Source organism: Capra hircus, chromosome 11, assembly GCF_001704415.2.
Source record: "Capra hircus breed San Clemente chromosome 11, ASM170441v1, whole genome shotgun sequence".
Classification (NCBI taxonomy): Eukaryota; Metazoa; Chordata; class Mammalia; order Artiodactyla; family Bovidae; genus Capra; species Capra hircus.
This window is the reverse complement of record NC_030818.1, coordinates 11,607,138-11,630,868: the sequence shown is the minus strand read 5'-3', so window position 1 is coordinate 11,630,868 and position 23,731 is coordinate 11,607,138. Positions and strand designations below refer to the sequence as shown.

General features: G+C 37.4%; 1 protein-coding gene across 1 annotated transcript in view; it reads right to left on the bottom strand.

Moving 5' to 3' along the window:
- Positions 1 to 23,731, bottom strand: part of EXOC6B (exocyst complex component 6B) — a 705,276-nt gene that overhangs the window by 569,278 nt on the left and 112,267 nt on the right. The window contains exon 6 of the mRNA XM_005686374.3: positions 19,234 to 19,438. Within this exon, the coding sequence (XP_005686431.1) occupies positions 19,234 to 19,438 (205 nt within the window). The remainder of the gene's footprint in view (positions 1 to 19,233; positions 19,439 to 23,731) is intronic.

Here is a 23,731-nt window from a genome sequence, read left to right as displayed (position 1 = left end):
AGAAGAGACAGATGTATAGAACAGTCTTTTGGACTCTGTGGGAGAGGAAGAGGGTGGGATGATTTGGGAGAATGGCATTGAAACATGTATATTATCATATGTAAAATGAATCACCAGTCTAGGTTTGATGCATGATACAGGATGCTCGGGGCTGGTACACTGGGATGACCAAGAGGGATGGGATGGGGAGGGAGGTAGGAGGGGCGTTCAGGATGGGGAACACACGTACACCCATGGCGGATTCATGTCAAAGTATGGCAAAACAAATACAATATTGTAAAGTAAAATAAATAAAACTGAAAAAAATTTTTGTCCATTAAAAAAAAGGATTTCTTATGCCTGAAAAAAAAATAATAATAATTTTTCCACTGTTAATTTGCCCTTCTGTATTTCTTCTGTACTTCCTATACAACAGAAGTAAGTAAGAAAAAAAGTGACAGAAACATATGAGAAATCATAGGCAAACCAAAGTTTGAAAACATAACCATATCCAACTTTCACAGTATACAATACAGATCAACTTATTCTCAGAGATCTATCTACTGTCTAAACTGGGCAACTCAGAAAAGTATACCAACATCTTGAACCTACTTGTCAAAGTTTTATAGTAAAAATAGCATCCATTTCACAAAGGACATAAAACTGAACTGTGAGACTGTTACAATGTTATTCAAGCTTTTCCACTATGTATTCTTCACAAACCATGATGAAAATGAAAATGGAGTATCTCAGAATATACTACTGAATCTGATACAGATAGTGGATCTTAATAGTCCAGATGGCTCCCACAAGGATATATTTCACAGAGTATTCAAATCGTCTGACACTTTATGAAACTTTGTGTTCACTCAGTAACTTTTCTGAGAAGAGGGTTCATGACTTTCAATAGATTCTCAAAAGGTAAGCTTTTGTCTCTAAAATGTTTATGAACTACTGCTATAGATATCTCTCGTCTCCAATGTTAAAAGACCAACTCTGCTTAAAGACCTACCAAGAGAAACAAAACAGAAGGCATGCCAGCTAGACCATAGCCTCTTCATCAGGGAGGCTAGGAGATGCCTACATTTAGCAAACTGAAGAGAGTTGAAGTCATTCTGTTGGAAAGTAGGCTGTACAATTTTTTTGACATTTGCTTGTTTGCTTACATGGAAAGCAAGGGAAAGGTAAAGATTAATAACAGACTTCAGCCTAAGTCAACAAAATAAGATTACAGTACCAAAAAATAAGATCCTCTATATTCTTAAATTCCCTGACACCAGAGTAAAGTCAGCATATTCAAGGGCACAATCCTCAAAAGTAGTTGAAGACCACCGTGGTTCAAGTCAGCCAGTGACAACACTAAAACAAAACCTAAAGTAAAACTACAGCTTTCCATGTCTTGTTAGATACAAAGACTACAGAAACACACATACACACACATACCACACACACACTACACACACACAGAGACCAGAAATACTTTGGAAGAATAAGAGCTACTCCCAGTAGTTGCTTCTGAACAAATTTCTTAAGGAAACTGAAGAAGAGAAAAATCTATCTATAAAAATTCAGGAACTATAATCTACTTCTTATTAAATTAATAAGCTACTGTGTGAATTCCAGATTTGCTTTTTGCCTCTTTTTCTTCCTGGCAAAGAGATCACATGTTCCTCAGTATATAAACAGAAGACTTTATTTGTTCAGTCAGTACTAAAGCACAAATCATAAGCTTTTGTTTTTTTTTGTTTTTTTTTTTATTTTTTATTTTTTTTAAATTTTAAAATCTTTAATTCTTACATGCGTTCCCAAACATGAAGCTTTTGATTCACTGGTTACAGGGTCTCAGTTTCAGAAGATGAAAAAGTCCTGAAGATGGATAGTGATGATGGTTACAAAACAATGTGAATATACATTTTAATATCTTAAAACTGCATAATTTTAAAATGATTTTATAAAGGTAAATTTTATATTATGCATATTTTCCCAGGAGGAAAAAAGCACAAAAGTGAGAAATGTTCACTGGTGGAGAATCAAGATAAAATTATACCTAAGTGAAAAAACTTCACCTGGGACTTCAAGACAATTTGCATCTTGAGATATCGAAGTTGAACATAACAGTCAAAGGTTTCATCAGTAAATTAAGAGTCTAAGAAGACCAGAAAAATATTAAAACACTTAGAATATCCATGAAAATTATCTGTCCTTAAATGCATAAGTGCCCTGCCAAAGGGGAAAAAAGTGTATCTATGTTTAATATAATAAAAATGTGTTGAATGCCAAGTCTGTACAATGCAGTGTGCTGGGTTTTATGGGAACAAAAAGATGAAGCTAATTCAGACACATGCCCTCGAGAAAATGCCAGTAAATGATTATCATCTTAGTTCCACTTCCTGGACTCTATCCTAGTTTTAGGTTCCCCTCCTCCAAACACCTGCCCCAGATCCCTTTTATTACCTAGTATTCTGCAAGTCAGTCCCTTGTGATTTACGGTGGTGTGCCACAGAACACATCTTAAGCATTGGCACTGTAAGACTTTTTAAAAATAAGGGCTCTTAAATTTCCTACTTCCTTCCCAATCTCATTAACATCTCACTGGTACAGAGTATAATCATCTCCCCTGACAGCCCACCCTGATTTTCTCTAAAGCAGAATTTTCTCAAATTTTAAAAATTTCCAAATACTTAAACATTTATATAAAGATCCATTATCACTGTTCTGTTTTAATAGCTAACCACACTAGAGGCCTCAATGGTTGGCTGACTTCTGAGTTTAAAAGCAAACACACACGTGGAAGTAGGCACCACAACCTGACAAGGTCTTTTCTTTCTCCCCTCAAACAACTTCCCTAATCTGTAGAGCATTTTCTCCTCTGCATGCACACACAGAAGTAATCATTGAAAACTGTTCTAAATTTGCTGTAAATGTACAATCAGAAAGTTATGTCAGGAAGGTAAAGTAGCCTGAGCTCTCAACAAAATAACTTTTTCTGCAAGCTTTCAAAACAAATAAAATGTAGTCAGTTGAAAACTTACAGCTTACAGTATAAACTCTTGCCATTGCTTTGTTCAGGAGCCACTTACAAAGAACAAAGATGAGTCTGAATGAAAAATTCAGCTCCACTGATCTAACCACTTTCCATATTCCCAGTCTAGTGTTTATTCCCTAGCCAGCTTGGTGCAGTCATGTAACTATTCACCTTCTAATGAAGACAGAAAGAATCCATCCCACTACAGTCAAAGGTCATAAAGCCTCTAAAGCATACAATCACACAGACGTAGAAAAAGCAACAACTTAGGTGGTCACTTGTCACTCTTCAATTACAAAGATTTCATTTTTCTGTGTTTTTGGTTTGGGGTTCATTTCTGTGCTGAGATCTTAAACAAGAAGGATTAAGAGATGCCACATTCTCAATCAGTGAGATAAAAATTAGCAATAATTAATTAACTAAAAAGTTTCTGGTAGTCTCATTATCTGTTCCATGTGCTTCCTACCCTATACTTTTGACAGACTTCATGATCAATGGCCAGGAATTAGGAAGAGCGAGATTTGACTACAAAGAGGGAGCACAAAGGAAGTTGGAAAGATGATGGAATTGTTCTGTTTATGGTGGTGCTTACATCAATCTATGCATGTTAAAAAACTCATGGACGACAACAAAAAAGATTTTATTGTATGCAACTTTTTAAATTGTAAAGCTACTTTAGGTTTACTTGCTAAAACTTTTCAGCAGGGATATTTAGAAGGATGTGACAAAACAGATTCCTCCTGTTCTAGAACATCCTTAGGTCCACATCTCTGGCCCTCCGGTATAAATGTGAATACTTCTTTCTCTTCCTGTCTCCTCACATACCAGTTCCCTTGCCATTACTTTCTATTTCCTCACATACCAGTTGCCTTATCATTCTTTCGAAGGAGTTTTCGTGCTTAGTAAACAGAACATCTGGCTGAGGACACAAGAATAAAGAACTCACTGAGAGCACAACAATCCTAGGAATTCTTAACTGGATTTCTCCAGGGCCAGTAAGACTGATCCTTCAGGTCAAAGGGCACACTACAGGGATTTGGGAAGGGCTCTAAATCCAAACCTCAAACTTGGTTCTACCACACTCTGCACACATGGCAGACATCTAACTGTCAAAAAGTCTGTTTTAAAATGTATATTCTGTGCTTCAATCATGCAATTGTTATATCTGCCTTGAGAAAACACCATCCATACATAACCTAGACAGCATATTAAAAAACAGAGACATTACTTTGCCGATAAAGGTCCATCTAGTCAAAGCTATGGTTTTAACAGTAGTCATGTACAGATATGAGAGTTGGACCATAAAGAAAGCTGAGCGCCAAAGAAGTGATGCTTTTGAACTGTGGTGTTGGTAAAAGACTCTTGAGAGTCCCTTGAACTGCAAGGAAATCAAACCAGTCAATCCTAAAGGAAATCAGTCCTGAATATTCATTGGAACGATTGACACTGACGCTGAAGCTCCATTACTCTGGTTACCTGATGTGAAGAACTGACTCATTGGAAAAGACCCTGATGCTGCGAAAGACTGAAGGCAGGAGGAGAAGGGGATAACAGAAGATGAGACGGTTGGATGGCATCATTGACTCGATGGACATGAGTTTGAGCAAGCTCTGGGATTAGGTGATGGGACAGGGAGGTCTAGCGTGTTGCAGTCCATGGGGTCGCAAAGAGTCAGACACAACTGAGTGACTGAACTGAACTGAAGTGATACATAAGCAGAGTAAGTTTATAAATAGATATAATACAAGAATAGTAGTTCATTCAGTCTTATAATAAACACTGCCTATTAAACATAAACTTTAACAGTTCATTCCTATGAGACAAAAAATGTATCTTCTTGCTTCCATTCATCTTTTAGAAAGGCAGACAGAGGCTGTGTCTGACCAGACCTAAACTTACTCTGGTAATGAGAACTCCCAGGCAGTCCAGTGCTTAGGACTCTGTGCTTCCACTGCCAGGGGTCTGGGCAAGCTGCGTGGTCCAGTCAAAAATAAATAAGTAAATAAAGGCTTTTTCAAAAAATAGTAACAATAAATAAATTTAATCTGACAATAAAGATAATAAAGTGGTTGTTCTTGGCCCCCTGTATAGTAATATTTAACAGCTATATATTTTTGTATTATAATTAAGGCATCATTTTAACTTCATATCCTTGCATGTTTCAGAGGTTAAATTATATAATAAAAACACAAACAGCAAGCATCTTATTTATGTCAATGAGATCAATTCACTTCTACCTCATAACTTAGATAAAGGACTGGTCTCAAGCTCAATTCAAAAGTGAGTTCAGTGATCTGAATTTAATTTCCAAACTAGTGCAGCACAATTATTCACGACACTTGGAGGCTGTAGGAAATCCCAGGAGCATTGTAATGGAATGAAGTTCAGTTACTGTGCAAACCCTCCAAGAAAAACTTCACAGTGTAGGTCATTCTCCTTTATTTTAAATTTAGCAGAAAGTTAAGTTTCCCAATGAAATATTGATAATAATGAGGCTACTGGCTCTCTCCCACAAGACTCTGAGGCCAAGCCAAATTATATGTACGCTAACTTATCAGAAATATTTTCCCTCACTGCCCTCTTAATTACCTCTTTCCCCATCTTTTCCTGCAGCAACATAGGGACTCATCACTCATCCGAACACATAACCAAGTATGAAATGCGTGTGAGCCTGCAATAGTGGCAGGCGTATGGTAGTGTAACATTTTGCAACCAAAGGGGAATGCTGAAGACCTCATATTCTCTTATGAACAAGGGTTAATGTTTATCTTAAGAATTCAAGGCAAGGGGAAAGGATCATTCTGGTGATCACAAATTTGCCATCTTTATCATCACTGAAGTTCATGGGGAAGCAGAGTCAGAAATAACATAGCAACTCAACAACAATCATCACTTTTAAGATTTTTATATTATTTTTTTTTTAAAATTGTCCATTATATCAGACTTATCTGTTCACTTCTTTAATAAGGCACACAATACAACAGGGAATTGCATGGAATCATTTAATTTACATCTAACACATAATTCCTTTTCCATCTTGCTACAGCTATGATTCTGAAGACTCAATTACCCACATAAAGCAAAAAGGAAAATCAATAATGCCATAAATAAGCATAAATAATCCCTTAAATAAGGGAACACTTCCTTTGTACCTGATAGTCATAACACTTTCTATCTCATATCCAGTCCACCAACAAATCCTATTACACACATATACCAAACCTGACTTAAGTTTCTGTTTTTTTTTTCAATATATCTTATCTAAGTTATGTATGCAAATCTATGCATAAATTATACACAAAGACTTATTATGAAAAACAACTGCTTTCTCCTCTCCTCTATCCCCCAAATCCTGCTCTCCAGAAGCAACCACTCTATCTCTATATACCATGCTTATGTGTGCTACTGCCTGTTTCTTTAGATTCCTTTTCATTGTGGTAAGATTTATGACATAGAATTTTCCATTTTAACCATTTTTAATTGTATAGTTCTGTGGTATTAAGTACATCCACATTGTTGTACAACCATCACTATCACCATCTTCAGAAACTCATCTTCCCCAACTGAAACTCTGTACCCCTGAAATGCTAACTCCTTATTCCCTTTATTACTAGGCCCTGGAAACCATCATTGTACTTTCTGTCTGTATGAATTTGACTAGTTCAGGAACCTCAGCTAAGTGGAACTAAACAGTATTTGTCCATTCATGCCTGGCTTATTTCACTTAGCATAATGTCTTCAAGGTTCATCCATGTTGTAGCATGTGTCAAATTTTCCTTTTTTAAGGTGAAATAATATTCCACCCGTTTTTTGCTTATCCATCCATCTGTAAACGGACAGTTGGGTTGTTTCTACCTCTTGGCTACTATGGTTTAATTTTAAGCATTATCTCTTTACTTTCCACCAAGGAAGAAGGAGGTTTAGGTCTCTTTCACATTCTTAACACACTAGTACCACATATCTGGGCAGTGCCCATTCACCTATCCCTTTACAACAGAGATAAATCAATGGATTAATTAGATATGTTAACATTTAGCATTAGCATTTAATTATTATAACTGTATGAATGCAATTCACAGCTATGTAAGATACTGCCTATAATCTCTAAAGACACCTACAACTTTCACTTCGTCCTCTGGCTTCTGAGATTTTACACTATGCCTTGATGTAAGTCTACTTTCATCTTTTTTGTTGGATACTTGGTAGGTCCTTTAATCTGCTTGTTTGTGTCTTATTAATAGAATTGGGGGAAATTTCCTGCATTATTTCTATGATGAATTCCTTCCCTTCTTTTTTGCTTCCTTTTTCTAAAATACCTAGTATTCAAATGCTATTTTAGATCTCCTGAACTGACTCCCTAATATTCTTTTCATCTTTTCTATTTCCTAGGTTCCATCTCTATTTCTTTTTACTCTTCTCTCTAAAAGACTTTTTCAACTTTATTTTCCAAACCCTCCTTTAAATGTTTTCAGCTGCCATATTTTAAATTTTTAGACATTCTTGTTGTTCTCTGCTCTTATTTTATGTAGCATTCTGATCTTGCTTCTACCATGTAATTTACTTTCTCTTATCTTTCCAATGCTGCTGATGATAGTTTGTTTCATTTTGCCTTTTAGGTTTTCCTCTTCTTGCATAGTCTCTATCTTCTTCATGCTGCTTCTTTGTACATGTTTGTTCTGACTCTGTTTTCATGTTAGAATCTTTTTTCAAGTATCTGGTGATCCTTAGCCATCTGCTCAAATTTTAATTTGGGAAACTAAAAAGCTAACTGAAATTTCTCGGGCTGTACATTAGTCTAACCAACTGTGACCTTCAAAGTCATCTGACTTGCTCTTTTTATTGGCGAATACCCAGTGGACATATCTTTAGGACACTTCTCTTGGGCTAATTATATTATTCAGAGTATTCAGATTATCTTCCAGTCTCACACCTGAAGGGTGTAAGTCTGGTTCTGGAAACTAAATCAGAAAAGAGGGCTGTGAGATTTAGGATAAATCTCAGTATTTCAGATATAAACTCGCTGTTTTCAGTTTGTGTCTATTGTTCTCTGGTCTTCTGCTGGAGTTGGGATCAGGTAGTTAACTGGCAAGAAAAGCTGAGGAAGGAATCCTAATTGATTCTGAATAGACACTCAACCAGCGGTTCTGTCTAACTGGTTCTTAAATAGACATTCAACCAATCTTTCTTTTGGGGCATCAATTTTACTCCCCTTTCCTTGAGGCCAGCAATTTCTTAAACACAGAAGTTCTGCAAAACTAAAACTAGATTGTTCTCAGTTTCTACTACTACCAATTTAGGACTGAGTTTTCTTTGATATGCTAGGACAATTTTCACACATCTTTTTACTTTCCAATTTCCAAAAAATGTGCTGTCGCCTTCTCTTCTATATTCTTTATGTTTGGCAGCTCATGCTCTTAAAAAAAAAATTTCCTTAGCTGTTGTTTTTATGAAAGGCAGAAGACAGAAATGTATGTGTTCAACACACTATCTTTATTAAGAAGTTAATTTGATCACCTTATAGCACCTCCAGAGAACTTTCAGATAGTTTCAAAATCCATTCAAAGAACAACTTTAGGTATTTTCACATAGTTAAGAATATAATTGGAATATGAGGATATACCTTAGAATATCAAAAAGGGTAGCTTTCCTGAAAAATGTTAAGGTGTGGGTACATTAAATTTAATTAAATACATAATTAAGATAATTGATTGATTTATTAACCATCTACTATGACCAAGCACTATGCTAGAAAGGTGCTGAGGATACAAATCTAAAAAACCTACCCCTGTCCTTACAGAGACCATAAGCTGTTTGGGAGGACAGATAAGTAAAGCAGCAATCACACTAACGGCATTCCTTCCTACTGTGAGATGCTACCTTGGAGGCCCGAGTAACTCTCTACCTTTCCCATTCGCAAAGCTTAGCAATGAACTAGTTCAGCAGACTGAGTAAGTTCATCTGAAGAATACGAGGTCTCTTTAGCTAGTCTAAGTGGCATCGATACGAGAATTCCCCTAGCCAAATCATTTCTCTGACCAACAAGGATCCATCTAGTACATACTGACCAGATGTTCTTCCCCCTCTCTCAGCTTCCCTATCAGTAATACAAGAGCAGAGTCCTTCTCGTGAGGCATATGCTGTTGCTTGTAGTGCAAAGTAGAACCCATTAGATTCCTTCATAAAATGATAGAAGATGGTACTTTTGTGCACTGTGCTGACCTTTCTGCCTATAAGGCTTACTGAGGAAATGTACTTTACAATTTTATGGCTAATTTTTTTGTGTCTATGCCTCTAACACTACCTTTATCACTTATTAAATTCGTATACTATATATTTGGGTCAATTTCTGTATTTCTATCCTACTCAGCAGTTTATTCTTATGATACCATACAGTTTTAAATTAAGTATTTACTGCTCTACAGTATAAGCCAAGGCTCAGTAAAAGGAATATTTTCAAAAGAATTTAATCTTAAAATAACTGAAACATATATATATATATATGTAGCATATTTGTGAGAGATGGTATAAATATTGCAATAGCTGCTGTTTCTCTAAAGTAATGGTCTATTTAGCCATGTTTACAAATTATATTGAGAACCCATATGACAATATGCCTTTCATAACAGAAAAATTTCTCCTAATAAGCTAGCATGCTTTGCTTAGTCAAAGCAAATAAATAATACATGTATGATATTTACACACACATACACACACACCGTAGTTTCCTTTTCATCCTAAAGAAAACTCAAAACCAAGCCTCAATATTGTCCTCAGATTTGAGAAACAAATTCTGTATGTTCTTTAATGCAATATGAATCAAGTCACTGCCCTTTTAAATTTAATGTTCATCTTTTTAACTGAAACCAGGTGCAAAATATTTTAAAAGTATACGTAATAGAAATAATTTTTATGGGAAGGAAGAAAAGTGTTTAAAAGTTAGATCTAATTCAAGGCTGACAATTGTGACAGAAAACTGAATTTTAGGAATAAAATTAAAAGTATTTCAATCATCAAGTTTATCTTCTCCTTCTCCATACTCTTAGACTCTATTTACTTTCACCATTCATCTAGGATGGTTCTTTCTTTTTAATTTAACATATATTATAAGCCTAGGACTAATCTAAGTCCTTGATTTCCCTAAACGTTTCCATGTCTTTGAAGAGAAGATTAAAAATTCTAACTATAGAGCTGTGAAGACTGAATGTTTTGTTTAGTAAATTGCCCATTGTCATACAGCTAGCAAATGGCAAGTCTAGGAGTCTAACCCAAACTGCAAAGTCTATTCTGTTAATTATCGTATTACTAAACAGTAAACTTAAATGCCTACTATCCTCTTCAGATTCTAACATTGTACGATCTAGCATAAGCTACTCCGATTGGTTCCAACTTCAAGAATCCCTGTTTTACAGGTCCATATTCCCCCATCCTACCCTAAGGCCATCTGTATTATCAAAGAGTGAGGAGCAAGAAATTGCACAAATACATAAATACCAAAATCAAGAAGAAAAGAGAATAAAAGTAAATCCAGGAACATCAAACCAAGTGAGCATCAACTTCTTTGACTCCAAAGGCCATATTCTGTGGAAGTTTTGCAGAGCACCCAGCACAAAAGAGGTTTCAGTGGCAATACTGCTTTTACTTGGCAGGCATTACGTAGCCTATATGAACTCAGCTGGTAGTACCATGCCTGATCTATATCAAAAGATGTTCTACACAATAAATAAAAGAGCTCATTTTGCTGTAGCCAAGATCTAACCAAAGAAAGTCAAAGGCTGAAAGAATTGTGTGAATGAGTGTGCTCAGTCATGTAGTCATGTCCAATTATTTGAGACCCCATGGACTGCAGCCTGCCAGGCTCCTCTGTCCATGGGATTCCCCAGGCAAGAATACTGGAGTGGGTTGCCATTTCCTTCTCCAGGGGATCTTTCCTACCCAGGGATTGAACTCATGTCTCCTGCATTACAGGTGGATTCTTTGCCACTGGGCCACTTCAGAAGACCACGAAAAGAGCCATGGTGAAAACTAATCTTACCCAAGGATCGGTTTCTTTAAAGCTAGTTACTAAAGGAAGAATGCCTGGGAGCCTTCAATTTCTTTTATAAGCAACCAGTTCCTTTTCTAAGCATCAGTTATATAACCCATATAATTTGGCAAAGCCAAGTTAGAATTTTAAAAGTAAATAAATTCTTCCTTTTGTTAAAGGACTTCACATAGAAACATCAACCTAGCCAAGAATGTTTATGTTACAAATGTTATTTAGTCCCACAAAGCCTGAGGCAAACTAATCAAAATAACAAATACAGAACTTCCCTCCTGCACAAATCAATTCCATAACAAGTGAATTACAGAAATCAATTTCATAAAGAAAACTAAAAAACAGCATACAATTAACAAAGAACTACTTTAGACATTTTTTATAAAATCAGGTCAAGCTAAATTGATTATTCCAAAATAAGATGTACACAGTATTCTGGAAGCACACTGTAAGAATATCAACATAGAAAATGGGATAGGACAAAAGGGAAGGTTTTTCTACTTGCTTTAAAGATGGCTCTACGTTTTGTAGCAGAGCTCACAGGAGGGTCCATTAAATGCTTTCAATCCAATTCATGTTAAGAGATATACAGGAAGATGAACGTGGGGTTTTTTGCTTTGCTTTTTTAATAAAACTACTTAACTTAAAATTCAAAAGGACAATAAACAGTAGAATGAACAATTTTAAAATTCCTCCTCAGATTCCAGTATATGATTGAACGTCTATTCTAGGTTTTGTTGCAGGAAAGGGAAAGTCTTCCAGGGCCCAAGATTGGGCTCTTGTCTAATACTCAGAAGTGAACTGTCCAAGGAGACACACGTGCTAACAAAGCAAGAGACTTTATTGGGAAGGGGAAACAGGGCAGAGAGCAGGACGGTAAAGGAACCCAGGAGAACTGCTCTGCCACATGGTTCACAGCCTCAGGTTTTATGGCGATCAGATTACTTTCCAGGTTGTCTTTGGCCAGTCAGTCTGACTCAGAGTCCTTCCTGGTGGTGCACACCTTATGCCAAGATGGATGCCAGTGAGAAGGATTTCTGGGAGGTAGTAGGACACGTAACATTTCCTTTTGACCTTTCCCAAACTCTTCCAGTTGGTGGTGGCTTATTAAGTCCGTGTTCCTTACCAGGACTTCCTATTGCAAAATAACTCATGCAAATGGTTACTACAGAGCCTGGCCAGGGTGGGCAGTTTAGTCAGTGTGCTTTCCCTAACAGTTTCATACTTATCAGTTCAGTTCAGTCACTCAGTTGTGTCCGAATCTTTGCGACCCCATGAATCGCAGTACACCAGGCCTCCCTGTCCATCACCAACTCCTGGAGTTTACTCAAACTCATGTCCATCAAGTCGGTGATACCATCCAGCCATCTCATCCTCTGACGTCCCCTTCTCCTCCTGCCCCCAATCCCTCCCAGCATCAGAGTCTTTTCCAATGAGTCAACTCTTCACATGAGGTGGCCAAAGTACTGGGGTTTCAGCTTTAGCATCAGTCCTTCCAATGAACACCCAGGACTGATCTCCTTTAGAATGGACTGGTTGGATCTCCTTGCAGTCCAAGGGACTCTCATGAGTCCTCCAACACCACAGTTCAAAAGCATCAATTCTTCGGCACTCAGCTTTCTTCACAGTCCAACTCTCATATCCATACTTACACATTCTCTTGATTTTCTACAGCTCCCCAGGTATATTGGAAGACAACCAAAAGACTCAGAGACTTCTGCTGCTGCTGCTAAGTCGCTTCAGTCGTGTCCAACTCTGTGTGACCCCATAGATGGCAGCCCACCAGGCTCCCCCGTCCCTGGGATTCTCTAGGCAAGAACACTGGACTGGGTTGCCATTTCCTTCTCCAATGCATGAAAGTGAAAAGTCGAAGTGAAGTTGCTCAGTCGTGTCTGACTCTTAGTGATCCCATGGACTGTAGCCCTCCAGGCTCCTCCATCCATGGGATTGTCCAGGCAAGGGTACTGGAGTGGGGTGCCACTGCCTTCTCCGCAGAGACTTCTAGCTTAACACAGTTTAACCAGACAGACTATACCATTGTTTCCTAGATCCAAAGGCAAAATTAAAATGGACAGTTCAGTAAAAAGTAATTCTATTCAAGACCAAATTAAGAGTGTATTAATTTTCTATTACTGTGTAATATACTCGGAGAAGGCAATGGCACCCCACTCCAGTATTCTTGCCTGGAAAATCCCATGGACGAAGGAGTCTGGTGGGCTGCAGTCCATGGGGTCGCTAAGAGTTGGACACGACTGAGCGACTTCACTTTCACTTTTCACTTCCATGCACTGGAGAAGGAAATGGCAACCCACTCCAGCGTTCTTGCCTGGAGAATCCCAGGGAAAGGGGAGCCTGGTGAGCTGCCGTCTATGGGGTCGCACAGAGTCGGACACGACTGAAGCGACTCAACAGTAGCAGCAGTAGTGTAATATACTATTATAAACTTAGTGACTTAAAAGTACACAAAAATATTATCTGAGTTTCCATAGATCAGAAGTTAAGCAGGTTTGTGCTGAGTCTTCTGTTCAAGGTCTCACCAGACTGAAATCATGATGTCAGTCAGGCCTGTGGTTTCATTTGAAGCTCAGGGTCTTCTAAGTTTACTCATACTGTTGCCAGAACTCAGTTCCTTGTGGTTGTAGAACTCAGGTCCCCATTTTCGTGCTGGCTGGTGGCTGGGAATAGCTCTCAGCAACTCATGGCGGCCTACAATTCCCTGCCACATGGCCCTCTCGAAAACATGGCAATCTCTTTCTTCAAGATCAACAGTTAAGCATCAGATGCAGTTTTTAATCTCTCTAACTTCTGTATCTAACCTCTCAGTCAACTTCAGCTGCTCAATTGTGTCCAACTCTTTGTGACCCCATGGACTGCAGTACACCAGGCTTCCCTGTCCATCACCAACACCCAGGGCTTGCTCAAACTCATGTCCATTAAGTTGATGATGCCGTCCAACCATCTCATCCTCTGTCATCCCCTTCTCTTCCTGCCTTTGATTTTTCTCAGCATCAGGGCCTTTTCTAGTGAGCGAGTTCTTTATACCAGGTAACCAAAGTATTGGAGCTTCAGAATCAACATCAGTCCTTCCAATGAATATACAGGACTGATTTCCTTTAGGATTGACTGGTTTGCTCTTCTTACAGTCCAAGGGACGCTCAAAAGTCTTCTCCAACACTACAGTTCAAAAGCATGAATTCTTTGGCGCTCAGCTTTCTTTATGGTCCAACTCTCACATCCACACATGACTACTGGAAAAACCACAGCTTTGACTATATGGACATTTGACTGTACCTCTAGACCTTCTTTTAAAGGTACTCACCTTATACACTAGGTTCACACACTTAAGGGAGAATATTTTACAGGGTGTACAGACCAGGGGGCAAGGGGACTATCTCAGAATTTTGCCTGCCACATGAAACCAAAGCACAGATCTTCCTACAGATAAAGCTTTATCCAGAAACAATATAATACTTGGAATACAAAAAAAATGAACAAAACTACATATCCCTCAAATGGCATTTTTTCATCATCCTAAAATAGTAATTTTTGCATCATATATCTTGACAAAATTGAACAAACACTTTGAGATTATAATCTCAGATAAAAGTCTGGAGCCTATTTTGCTCATTAAACCCCAATTTGGTGGAGTCCTTCTGGTGACTTAAATGGTATATCCCAAAGAGAAGCCTGTCTACCAACTGCCTGCAACATTTCATTTTACAAAGGACAAAGTTCAACCATGGATCAATGTAGCAACTCAGGATAGGGTAAGTAGAATAAGAAAAAGGGAGATGTCCACGAACAAAATGCATAATGTACTATATAATTGCTAGAAGCACCTAGATCAACTATCAGTATTGATACTTTCAAATCTGTTTTCTTGTATGATTCTAAAGAAGGCCACTTAAATTTTTCTTTAAAGGACAAGAACATATTTTTAAGACCAAAACTGCAGTTGTTGAACTAAAAATGATGATTAGTGGCACAGACAATGCTAAAAACTGGATCAGTAAATTATAAGGCAAACATACAGGGGAGAAACATTAAAGAGATGAAACTGTGAAGAAAAAAGGAAAAAAACCATGGAGATATGTATTTTTCTAGGCTATGTAATAGTAGGTTGTAGCAGAGTAGCTAGCTATTCACCAAAACTATTTCCTCTTTCTCCCAGTCACACAGATAAACTGTATTTCCAATCCTCACTTGCAGTGTGTGAGCTTCAGCCAGTGTAATGTTGGCAGCAGTCATATGTATCACTTACAAGTTGTTCAATGAAAAAAAAAAAAAAAAAAAAGTCCCTAATGCTCTTACTCGTTTCCCTACTGCTATAACACTGAAAGTCACGTGAAGTGATAGAGCCACAAGTCCTAGATCCCTTCATAGTCACTTGCAGAAGAGCTACCCCACCAGGAATATCCACTGAAGAATTCACCTAAGCAAAAAAATAAAATTTCTAGGGTGAGATTTTAGAGCTTAACTATTATAAGAGGTAGCATTATTTAAAGAAACAAGCACTAGAGTTGGAAGAATGGTGTTGATAACAAAAAATAACAAAAAAGCCTAAAATAAATGGCATCAGTTTAGATGTCAGGCAGTAGGCAGTAAGAATATATATACAGCAAGTCAAAAGGCTGAAGAGCCCTATGATATTGTAGCAAACAAACAACAAAAAAAACCTGGTAAAACGAGAACCAGTAATAAATGAAAAGGCATACCACATGGCTACTGGGCCTGTATCTCTATAAGTGAATGTAGAGAGTTATAGTGTATATTGGCATTTATTTTCTGCTTTTAGCAAGGTTTTACACAAAAGAGATGAGCACAGAATTTCCCAATTTGCAAACTAAAATTTGGGCCATATTTCTGAGCCCAGAAACTTGGGCCTCAGAGGGTCAGAAAGCTGAACACATACAGATCCCAATCAGTAAAAGAAAAAGAAAGTAAAAGTTTGAGCAATTAAGCCCAAAGAAAAACTTGTTGAACTTAATTTTGAGGCAAAAATTAGATTCAGCTATGGTTTTCTTACTCACTATTTCATATGGCCTCCAAGTAGGGCCATTAAAATAAGAAAAAAGACATGAGGCAAGAGTTATCCTCCCCTAATTCCACTACCTCTCCAAACAGGGAAGAAGAAAAAAAATCATTCCTGAAAATTAGATTTAGAAAAGAACACTGGGTACACTATCTAAACAGAACCTACTGGAAACAAAGAGGTCAGAGGTCTACTAAGTCTTGAGGTAACTATACTGCCAAAACCCCACAAATCTGGACTAAATAAATCTTTGTTCAGAACATTAAAACAAACGTTGGGCTCCTAAACTTGTAGAGCAGAAAGCAGGCACTGAAAGATACAAAGATATATAAATGTGGTTGTAGATGTAAGTCTAGCTGTATATGTATATCTACAGAGAGAAAAATAAGTATTCAAATGAATGTAAATTCCCCAGCACACACTTCAGAAATGTACACAGGAAAAAAAAAAAAATAGGGAAAGAAAAACTAAGATGCAGCAAAGGAGTTCTTTCCAGAGAGTCAACATCTAAGCAAGGAAGTTCTCCTATTACTAATTCAGAAAGATTTGCCAATGATGACCCCAAAAGATTAGATGATTTGATATGAAACAGGGAATACTGTACATCTCCTGTTCTTCCCATTTCTAAATGGAAGTTTTTTGTTGTAGCTATTCTGTTCTAGCTTCTCCATGGTCATCAGCCCACTGAAGAGCCACATCTGGATCTGAAGGAGAGTACTGAACATCCTTGGAAAATACCATTCTTTGAGATGGATGTAGTAACTAGATGGGATATTAGGTTGTATTCCTTAGGGAAGGGACAGAAATGTTCTATGGATGAAAGGAAGAATGAAGTCATATTTGATGAGAAAAGAGTAGACTGTGACAGAGACTAGCTACTATTCACCAAAACTGTGTTCTTCTCTTAGAGTGAAATTATACTTCCCAGTCTCCCTTGCAGGTTGGTATGGCCATGTTTTTAAGTTCTGGCCAATGAAATCAGTGTAGTAGTGACGATGTGTCACCCCCATGCCTAGCCCAAAAAACCCTACCACAGAGTCTTCCCTGGTGCTCTAGTGGTTAACACTCTGTACTTCCAGTGCAACGGATGAGGGTTTGATCCCTGGTCAGGGAACTAAGATCCCACATGCCACAGGGAACAGCCAAAGTAACAAACAAAAAGATAAATAAATAATAGAATGTGTGCTAAGAACAAAATAAACAAGCTTCTTTAAAAAAAAAAAACCTACCACACCCAATACTCTTTGGTCTTTCCCCTTCTGCAGCAATCTTCAAAACCATATTAAAAATGACAGAGCCATATAATGGAGACATTTCTTAAATCTCCATTGCAAAGAAAACCATTACAAATCAGAAACATCATTTTGGACTTGACATAAGAGAGAAATAAACCATAACCTCTCCCTTTTATCCAACATCTATGAATTCAAACAAGTATTTATTGAACACCTACATGTACAAAGGATGTGGGTATGTGGTAGTTTCTCTCCCTCCCACTTTCCTTACTTCTTAGGGACTACAGAAGATTCTAAAATGTGTAAGATATCCTTACTCAAGGATCTTATAGCATAAGATAGTAATACATGCAATAAGAGCTATACTTGAGATGAAAAATATTATAGGAGGAATAAAGGGTTATCAATTAATTAAAAAGTCCTGAGTTCACAAAATAGTTCATCACTATTTCTTTAAATGACAAAAATACAGCCAACAGCTAACAGTTTATACAGAGTGAATGACACAGCAGATAAATTCATCTCAATCTAATCTGAATTCTATACTACAAGATCTGACCTTTATAAACTGAACTTGAGCAAATCACTTCCCTGCCCTAGGCCATAATTTCTTCAGATAATTAGGGGGAGAGACAGATAATCTCATTAAATGAAATAATAATACTCTTCATGGAATCTTCTCTTTTACTTCAAAACCAAAGTAATTTCTCAAGCAAAGGCCTAGAAAAAGCAACTCTATTCTTCAATATTTTGAAAGGTTAGTAAAAAATTTTAAACCACAATAAAGACTTGCCTTATAAGATACTTTCATTCCTGTACTCAAAATATACACAGCAAAGCAAAAGTATATTTTCAATGATTAAATTTTTTCTACATCACTAAAAAAAAAATAAAAAGACATGATATGATTATTTCCATCAAAGTTTATCATCAACTAGTTGTAAACTTTCTACTTTGCAAAGTAGAATAATAAAAAAATTTAAAGGAGAAAGGGGAAAAGAATATCTGTATTCTCTAGGAAATAGATTTCCAACAGGCAGATCTCTTTTACAGAATCAAATACCTAAAAAAATAGCTGAGACCAAAAATCTGACCCAAAATATGACCTGCTCCCTCCTTTCTCACAGAATGATATGAACTACAAATGACTTATTCAAGAACACGTTGTTTATAGAACCAAAAAAGACTTCCCATAAAAAAATGAATCTACTACTTATTATTGTAGGTTACATCAAGGTATCCTGAGAAATTTTAATAAAATCAGCATGACTTGAGTTTCAAAAGAGCAAATAATACTGCAAATTACTACTGTTCTTTATTCAGAACAACAAAGTACTTCTGGATGTTCTGTGTGACTTTCATAAATTAGAGATGAAGATACTAAAAGAAAAAAATCTAAATACTTTGTTAGTTTTTAATAAGCTATAAGCGAATTCCTTTCTATGATCATAAATCACAGCATTTCAAACAGGCCTTTTTTCATCGATACCCACTGATATCCAAAATAACAATTACAGAAATACTCATATATAACATTTGCTTACATAGTAAATAATCAATCAGAAGTATATGCAGCACAATTTAGCTCATTAACTAGAAGTAGTACTTTTTAAAACCTGGGGCTTTGAATCATACCCAAAGTCAAGAAAAGTATTCAAAAAATAGAAAAAGCTTTTCAAAACAACAGCATAAACCATAACAGCCAATTAATGTTTACTGAGCATTCACAGAGCAAAACAATATACTGGTAAATGATTCACTGCTCTGTTAAGAAAATAAAAAATATTTTAAAACCACATGTTCCCATAAAGATGAAGGACTTCCCTAAAATGACAAAAAAAACAGTTAAGACACTTAGCAAAAAGAAACCTGTGTAACAGAATACTTGCAAAGTCATTGGCCAGCCTATCATAAACCCCAGACCTACCTGCTTCATGGCAGTCTCTCCAATTTTGTCTGAATGTTTGCGGATACTCTCCAGAAAGTCTTTGAGATCGGACATAGACACATCCTTAATTTCTTCTCGAAGCTTGGGGATATTGTCCACCATCACCTTGCAGAATCGATAGTGGCTGACTTGAGGAAGATAGGTATGCTCTAGATGCTCCAGAGTTTTCAGTGCAGGATAATGCCTATAAAAGGAATTGCATCGCCTTTAGCAGGCCACAGATATATTCCTCAGGGAAAATTTCAAGCCTGAATTAGTTTTCACTTATACTAAGACAAATGCAGGACTGATTCAATAAAAACATCAATGGAAAAATAAACATCAAATTATTAAAAACTAATATATGTATTATAGGACTTAATTATAATCAAAAAAGATTTTATCTCAAGAATACAGAAAACATAGAAAATCCACCAATGAAATTCATTACATAAAGAATAAAGGCCACAGCTAGGAGATTAAAAAAGAGAGAGAGAGTGAAAATAAAGAGAAATACAAAATGATCCTATCAGTGCCATAAAAATCATCCTATAAAATAAAATACCCAAGGACAGACTTTCAACTGTGACACACAGAAGAGCTTAGCAAATCTTTTACCAAAAAGCAAATATAACTTGGACAAAACTTTGCAAACAGCCATTTCAGACTCTGGAAATTAGAAAGGACTCTGGAAAGTAGAACAATAGCTTCAGAAGGGTTTATTCATGAAAATTGATAAACAGAAAGGGACTTAATGGTGTTCTTGCCTGGGGCTACCTCCATCATCCTCTTCACTTTCCCTCATCACATCACTGGTTATAACTTGTCAGGAAAATGAGCAACTTCTCTGCCATTAGGGGATGACATGATTTGGAGCAGAGGATGAAAATCCTATACTGAATAGCGCTGTTAGGAAAAGTAGCAAACTCGGTTACAAAAAAGAGGTGGGAACTTCCAAATCTACTGGCCCAATATTCATCTTGGTTGGGACAAAGTGCAGACTAGAGGACTAATCAAAAACTTAACAAGGAAGTCAGAAATAAGAGACCCACAGAATAACCTGATCAGTTCAGTTCAGTTCAGTTGCTCAGTCGTATCCAACTCTTTGCGACCCCATGAGCCACAGAACGCTAGGCCTCCCTGTCCAACACCAACTCCTGGAGTTTACCCAAACTCATGTCCATTGAAGAGAAGGCAATGGCACCCTACTCCAGTACTCTTGCCTGGAAAATCCCATGGATGGAGGAGTCTGGTAGGCTGCAGACCATGGGGTCGCTAAGAGTCAGACACGACTGAGTGACTTCACTTTCACTTTTCACGCACTGGAGAAAGAAATGGCAACCCACTCCAGTGTTCTTGCCTACAGAATCCCAGGGATGGGGGAGCCTGGTGGGCTGCCATCTATGGGGTCACACAGAGTTGGACATGACTGAAGCAACTTAGCAGCAGCAGCAGCATGTCCATTGAGTTGATGATGCATTCCAACCATCTCATCCTCTGTTGTCCCCTTCTCCTCCTGCCCTCAATCTTTCCCAGCATCAGGGTCTTTTTATATGAGTCAGCTCTTCGCATCAGGTGGCCAAAGTATTGTAGCTTCAGCTTCAACATCAGCCCTTCCAATGAACACCCAGGACTGATCTCCTTTAGGATGGACTGATGCGATCTCCTTGCAGTCCAAGGGACTCTCAAGAGTCTTCTCCAACACCACAGTTCAAAAGCATCAATTCTTTGGTGCTCAGCTTTCTTTATAGTCCAACTCTCACTAGTGGAAAAACCGTAGCCTTGACTAGACAGACGATTGTTGACAAAGTAATGTCTCTGCTTTTCAATATGCTATCTAGGTTGGTCATAACTTTCCTTCCAAGGAGTAAGAGTCTTTTAATTTCATGGCTGCAATCATCATCTGCAGTGATTTTAGAGCCCCCAAAATAAAGTCAGCCACTGTTTTCCCATCTATTTGCCATGAAGTGACAGGACCGGATGCCATGATCTTAGTTTTCCGAATGTTGAGCTTTAAGTCAACTTTTTCATTTTCTTCTTTCACTTTCATCAAGAGGCTCTTTAGTTCTTCTTCACTTTCTGCCATAAGGGTGGTGTCATCTGCATATCTGAGGTTACTGATATTTCTCCCAGCAATCTTGATTCCAGCTTGTGCTTCTTTCAGCCCAGCGTTTCTCATGAGGTATTCTGCATATAAGTTAAATAAGCAGGGTAACAATATACAGCCTTGATGTACCCCTTTTCCTATTTGGAACCGGTTTGTTGTTCCATATCCAGTTCTAACTGTTGCTTCCTGATCTGCATACAGGTTTCTCAAGAGGCAGGTCAGGTGGTCTGGTATTCCCATCTCTTTCAAAATTTTCCACAGTTTATTGTGATCTACACAGTCAAAGGCTTTGGCATAGTCAATAAAGCAGATATACATGTTTTTCTGGAACTCTCTTGCTTTTTCAACAATCCAGCGGATGTTGGCAATTTGATCTCTGATTCCTCTGCCTTTTCTAAAACCAGCTTGAATATCTGGAAATTCACAGTTCACGTATTGCTGAAGCCTGGCTTAGAGAATTTTGACCCTGATAATCATGATGGTGTGATCACTCACCTAGTGCCAGACATCCTGGAATGTAAAGTCCAGGGGGCCTTAGGAAGCATCACTATGAACAAAGCTAGTGGAGGCGATGGAATTCCAGTGGAGCTATTTCAAATCCTAAAAGATGATGCTATGAAAGTGCTGCACTCAATATGTCAGCACATTTGGAAAACTCAGCAGTGGCCACAAGACTGGAAAAGGTCAGATTTCATTCCAATCCCAAAGAAAGGCAATGCCAAAGAATGCTCAAACTACTGCACAATTGCACTCATCTCACACGCTAGTAAAGTAATGCTCAAAATTCTCCGAGCCAGGCTTCAGCAATACGAATAACCTGATAGCTCTCTGCATATCCCTAGCTGACCCAGAGGCTGTGCACAAACACAGGTAACACCTAAAAGGGCCTAAGCACCACACACAGCCCTGGCTGACTAGTAAGCTTCAGGCTTGCACCTAGGAGAAGGATATAAAAGCTCAGCAAAGCTAAAAACTGCCTGAATTTTTAATGTAGTCCCTAATCCACAAACAAATCCACTGACAAAGGGTAGATACTTTCATCGGCTCAAGTTTCTTAGAGCACCCAGGACCAATCATTAGCTGATGACTAGCCTTTAAAAATGAATGAAATATATTCCCAGAAAAACAAAGACTGAGAGAATTCCTTGTTAACAGATCTTCCTTACAAGAAATACTAACGAAAGTCAGAAAGGAAATGATAGCAAGTAGTAACATCAATTCACAGAAAAAAAAAGAAAGAAGAACACAGGAAACAATAAATATCTGCTGAATATTAAAAAAATACATGACAAATAAAGAAGCAGATTATACTCCATAGAGTAACCTCTAAAAAAACAAGCAGCTCAAAAAATATGCTGTTAAAAAATTTACAGTGCTTCCCTGGTGGTCCAGCGGTTAAGACTCTGCCTCCAAGTGCAGGGGACACATGTTCTGTCCCTGGTCCAGGAAGATTCCACATGCATTGGAGCAACTAAGCTTGTGTGCCACAACTACTAAGCCTGTATACCATAAGAGAAGCAACTGCAGTGAGAAGCCCACGCACCACAATGAGGAGTAGCCCCCACTCGCCGCAGCTGTGCTCAGCAAAGGCTGTGCACAGCAACGAAGACCCAGCACAGTCTAAATAAATAAACAATAAATAAATTTTTCACAAAATTTATGGAAGAATTAAAATATTTAAACAAAATATTTAATACAACAAAGGGGTAAAAGATAAGAACAAAAGAGACATGAAAAATAGAGCATAAAACCCATCCATATTAATAATTATATTAAAGGCAAATGGACTAATAAGCTCGCTAATCAAAAGCAGATTTAAAAAGCAGATCCAACTATATGTTGCCTACAAGAAACCCACTTTAGAGTCACAGATACAAACAGGTTAAAGTAAAAGCTATAATAATATATACCCAAAATGTAAACATAATAGTGTTTGAATGGCTATATTAATATACAACAAATATTGCTGGAAACATAGGACATTTTATAATAATTATAGGGACAGGATTTACCTGTTAGGTAGGAAAGCTTCTATTAGCATAAGAGAACAAACAAAACTAAGATTGATACAGCTGACTAAGCAAAAACAAATAAGTATATATAAAAAGAGCATAATAAGAATAAAGAAGAAACAACAACCTAGTACAGATTATTTGCAACATATAAATTTGAGGGTTTTTTTAAAGCAATGAGCAAAAGAAAAGTCACAAGAGCACCCCAAAAGGCAAACCTGAAAAAAGAAGTTGGACTGATATGAAGACATCAAAGTAAAAAATATGATTGTGTCAGATGGGTAATGGATATTATTATCAGAAGTTTCAATAAATGAGAATTCACAGCCTGCTGGTAAACAAATTTATATTACTGATACAAGTTTTCAGTGAAAAATAT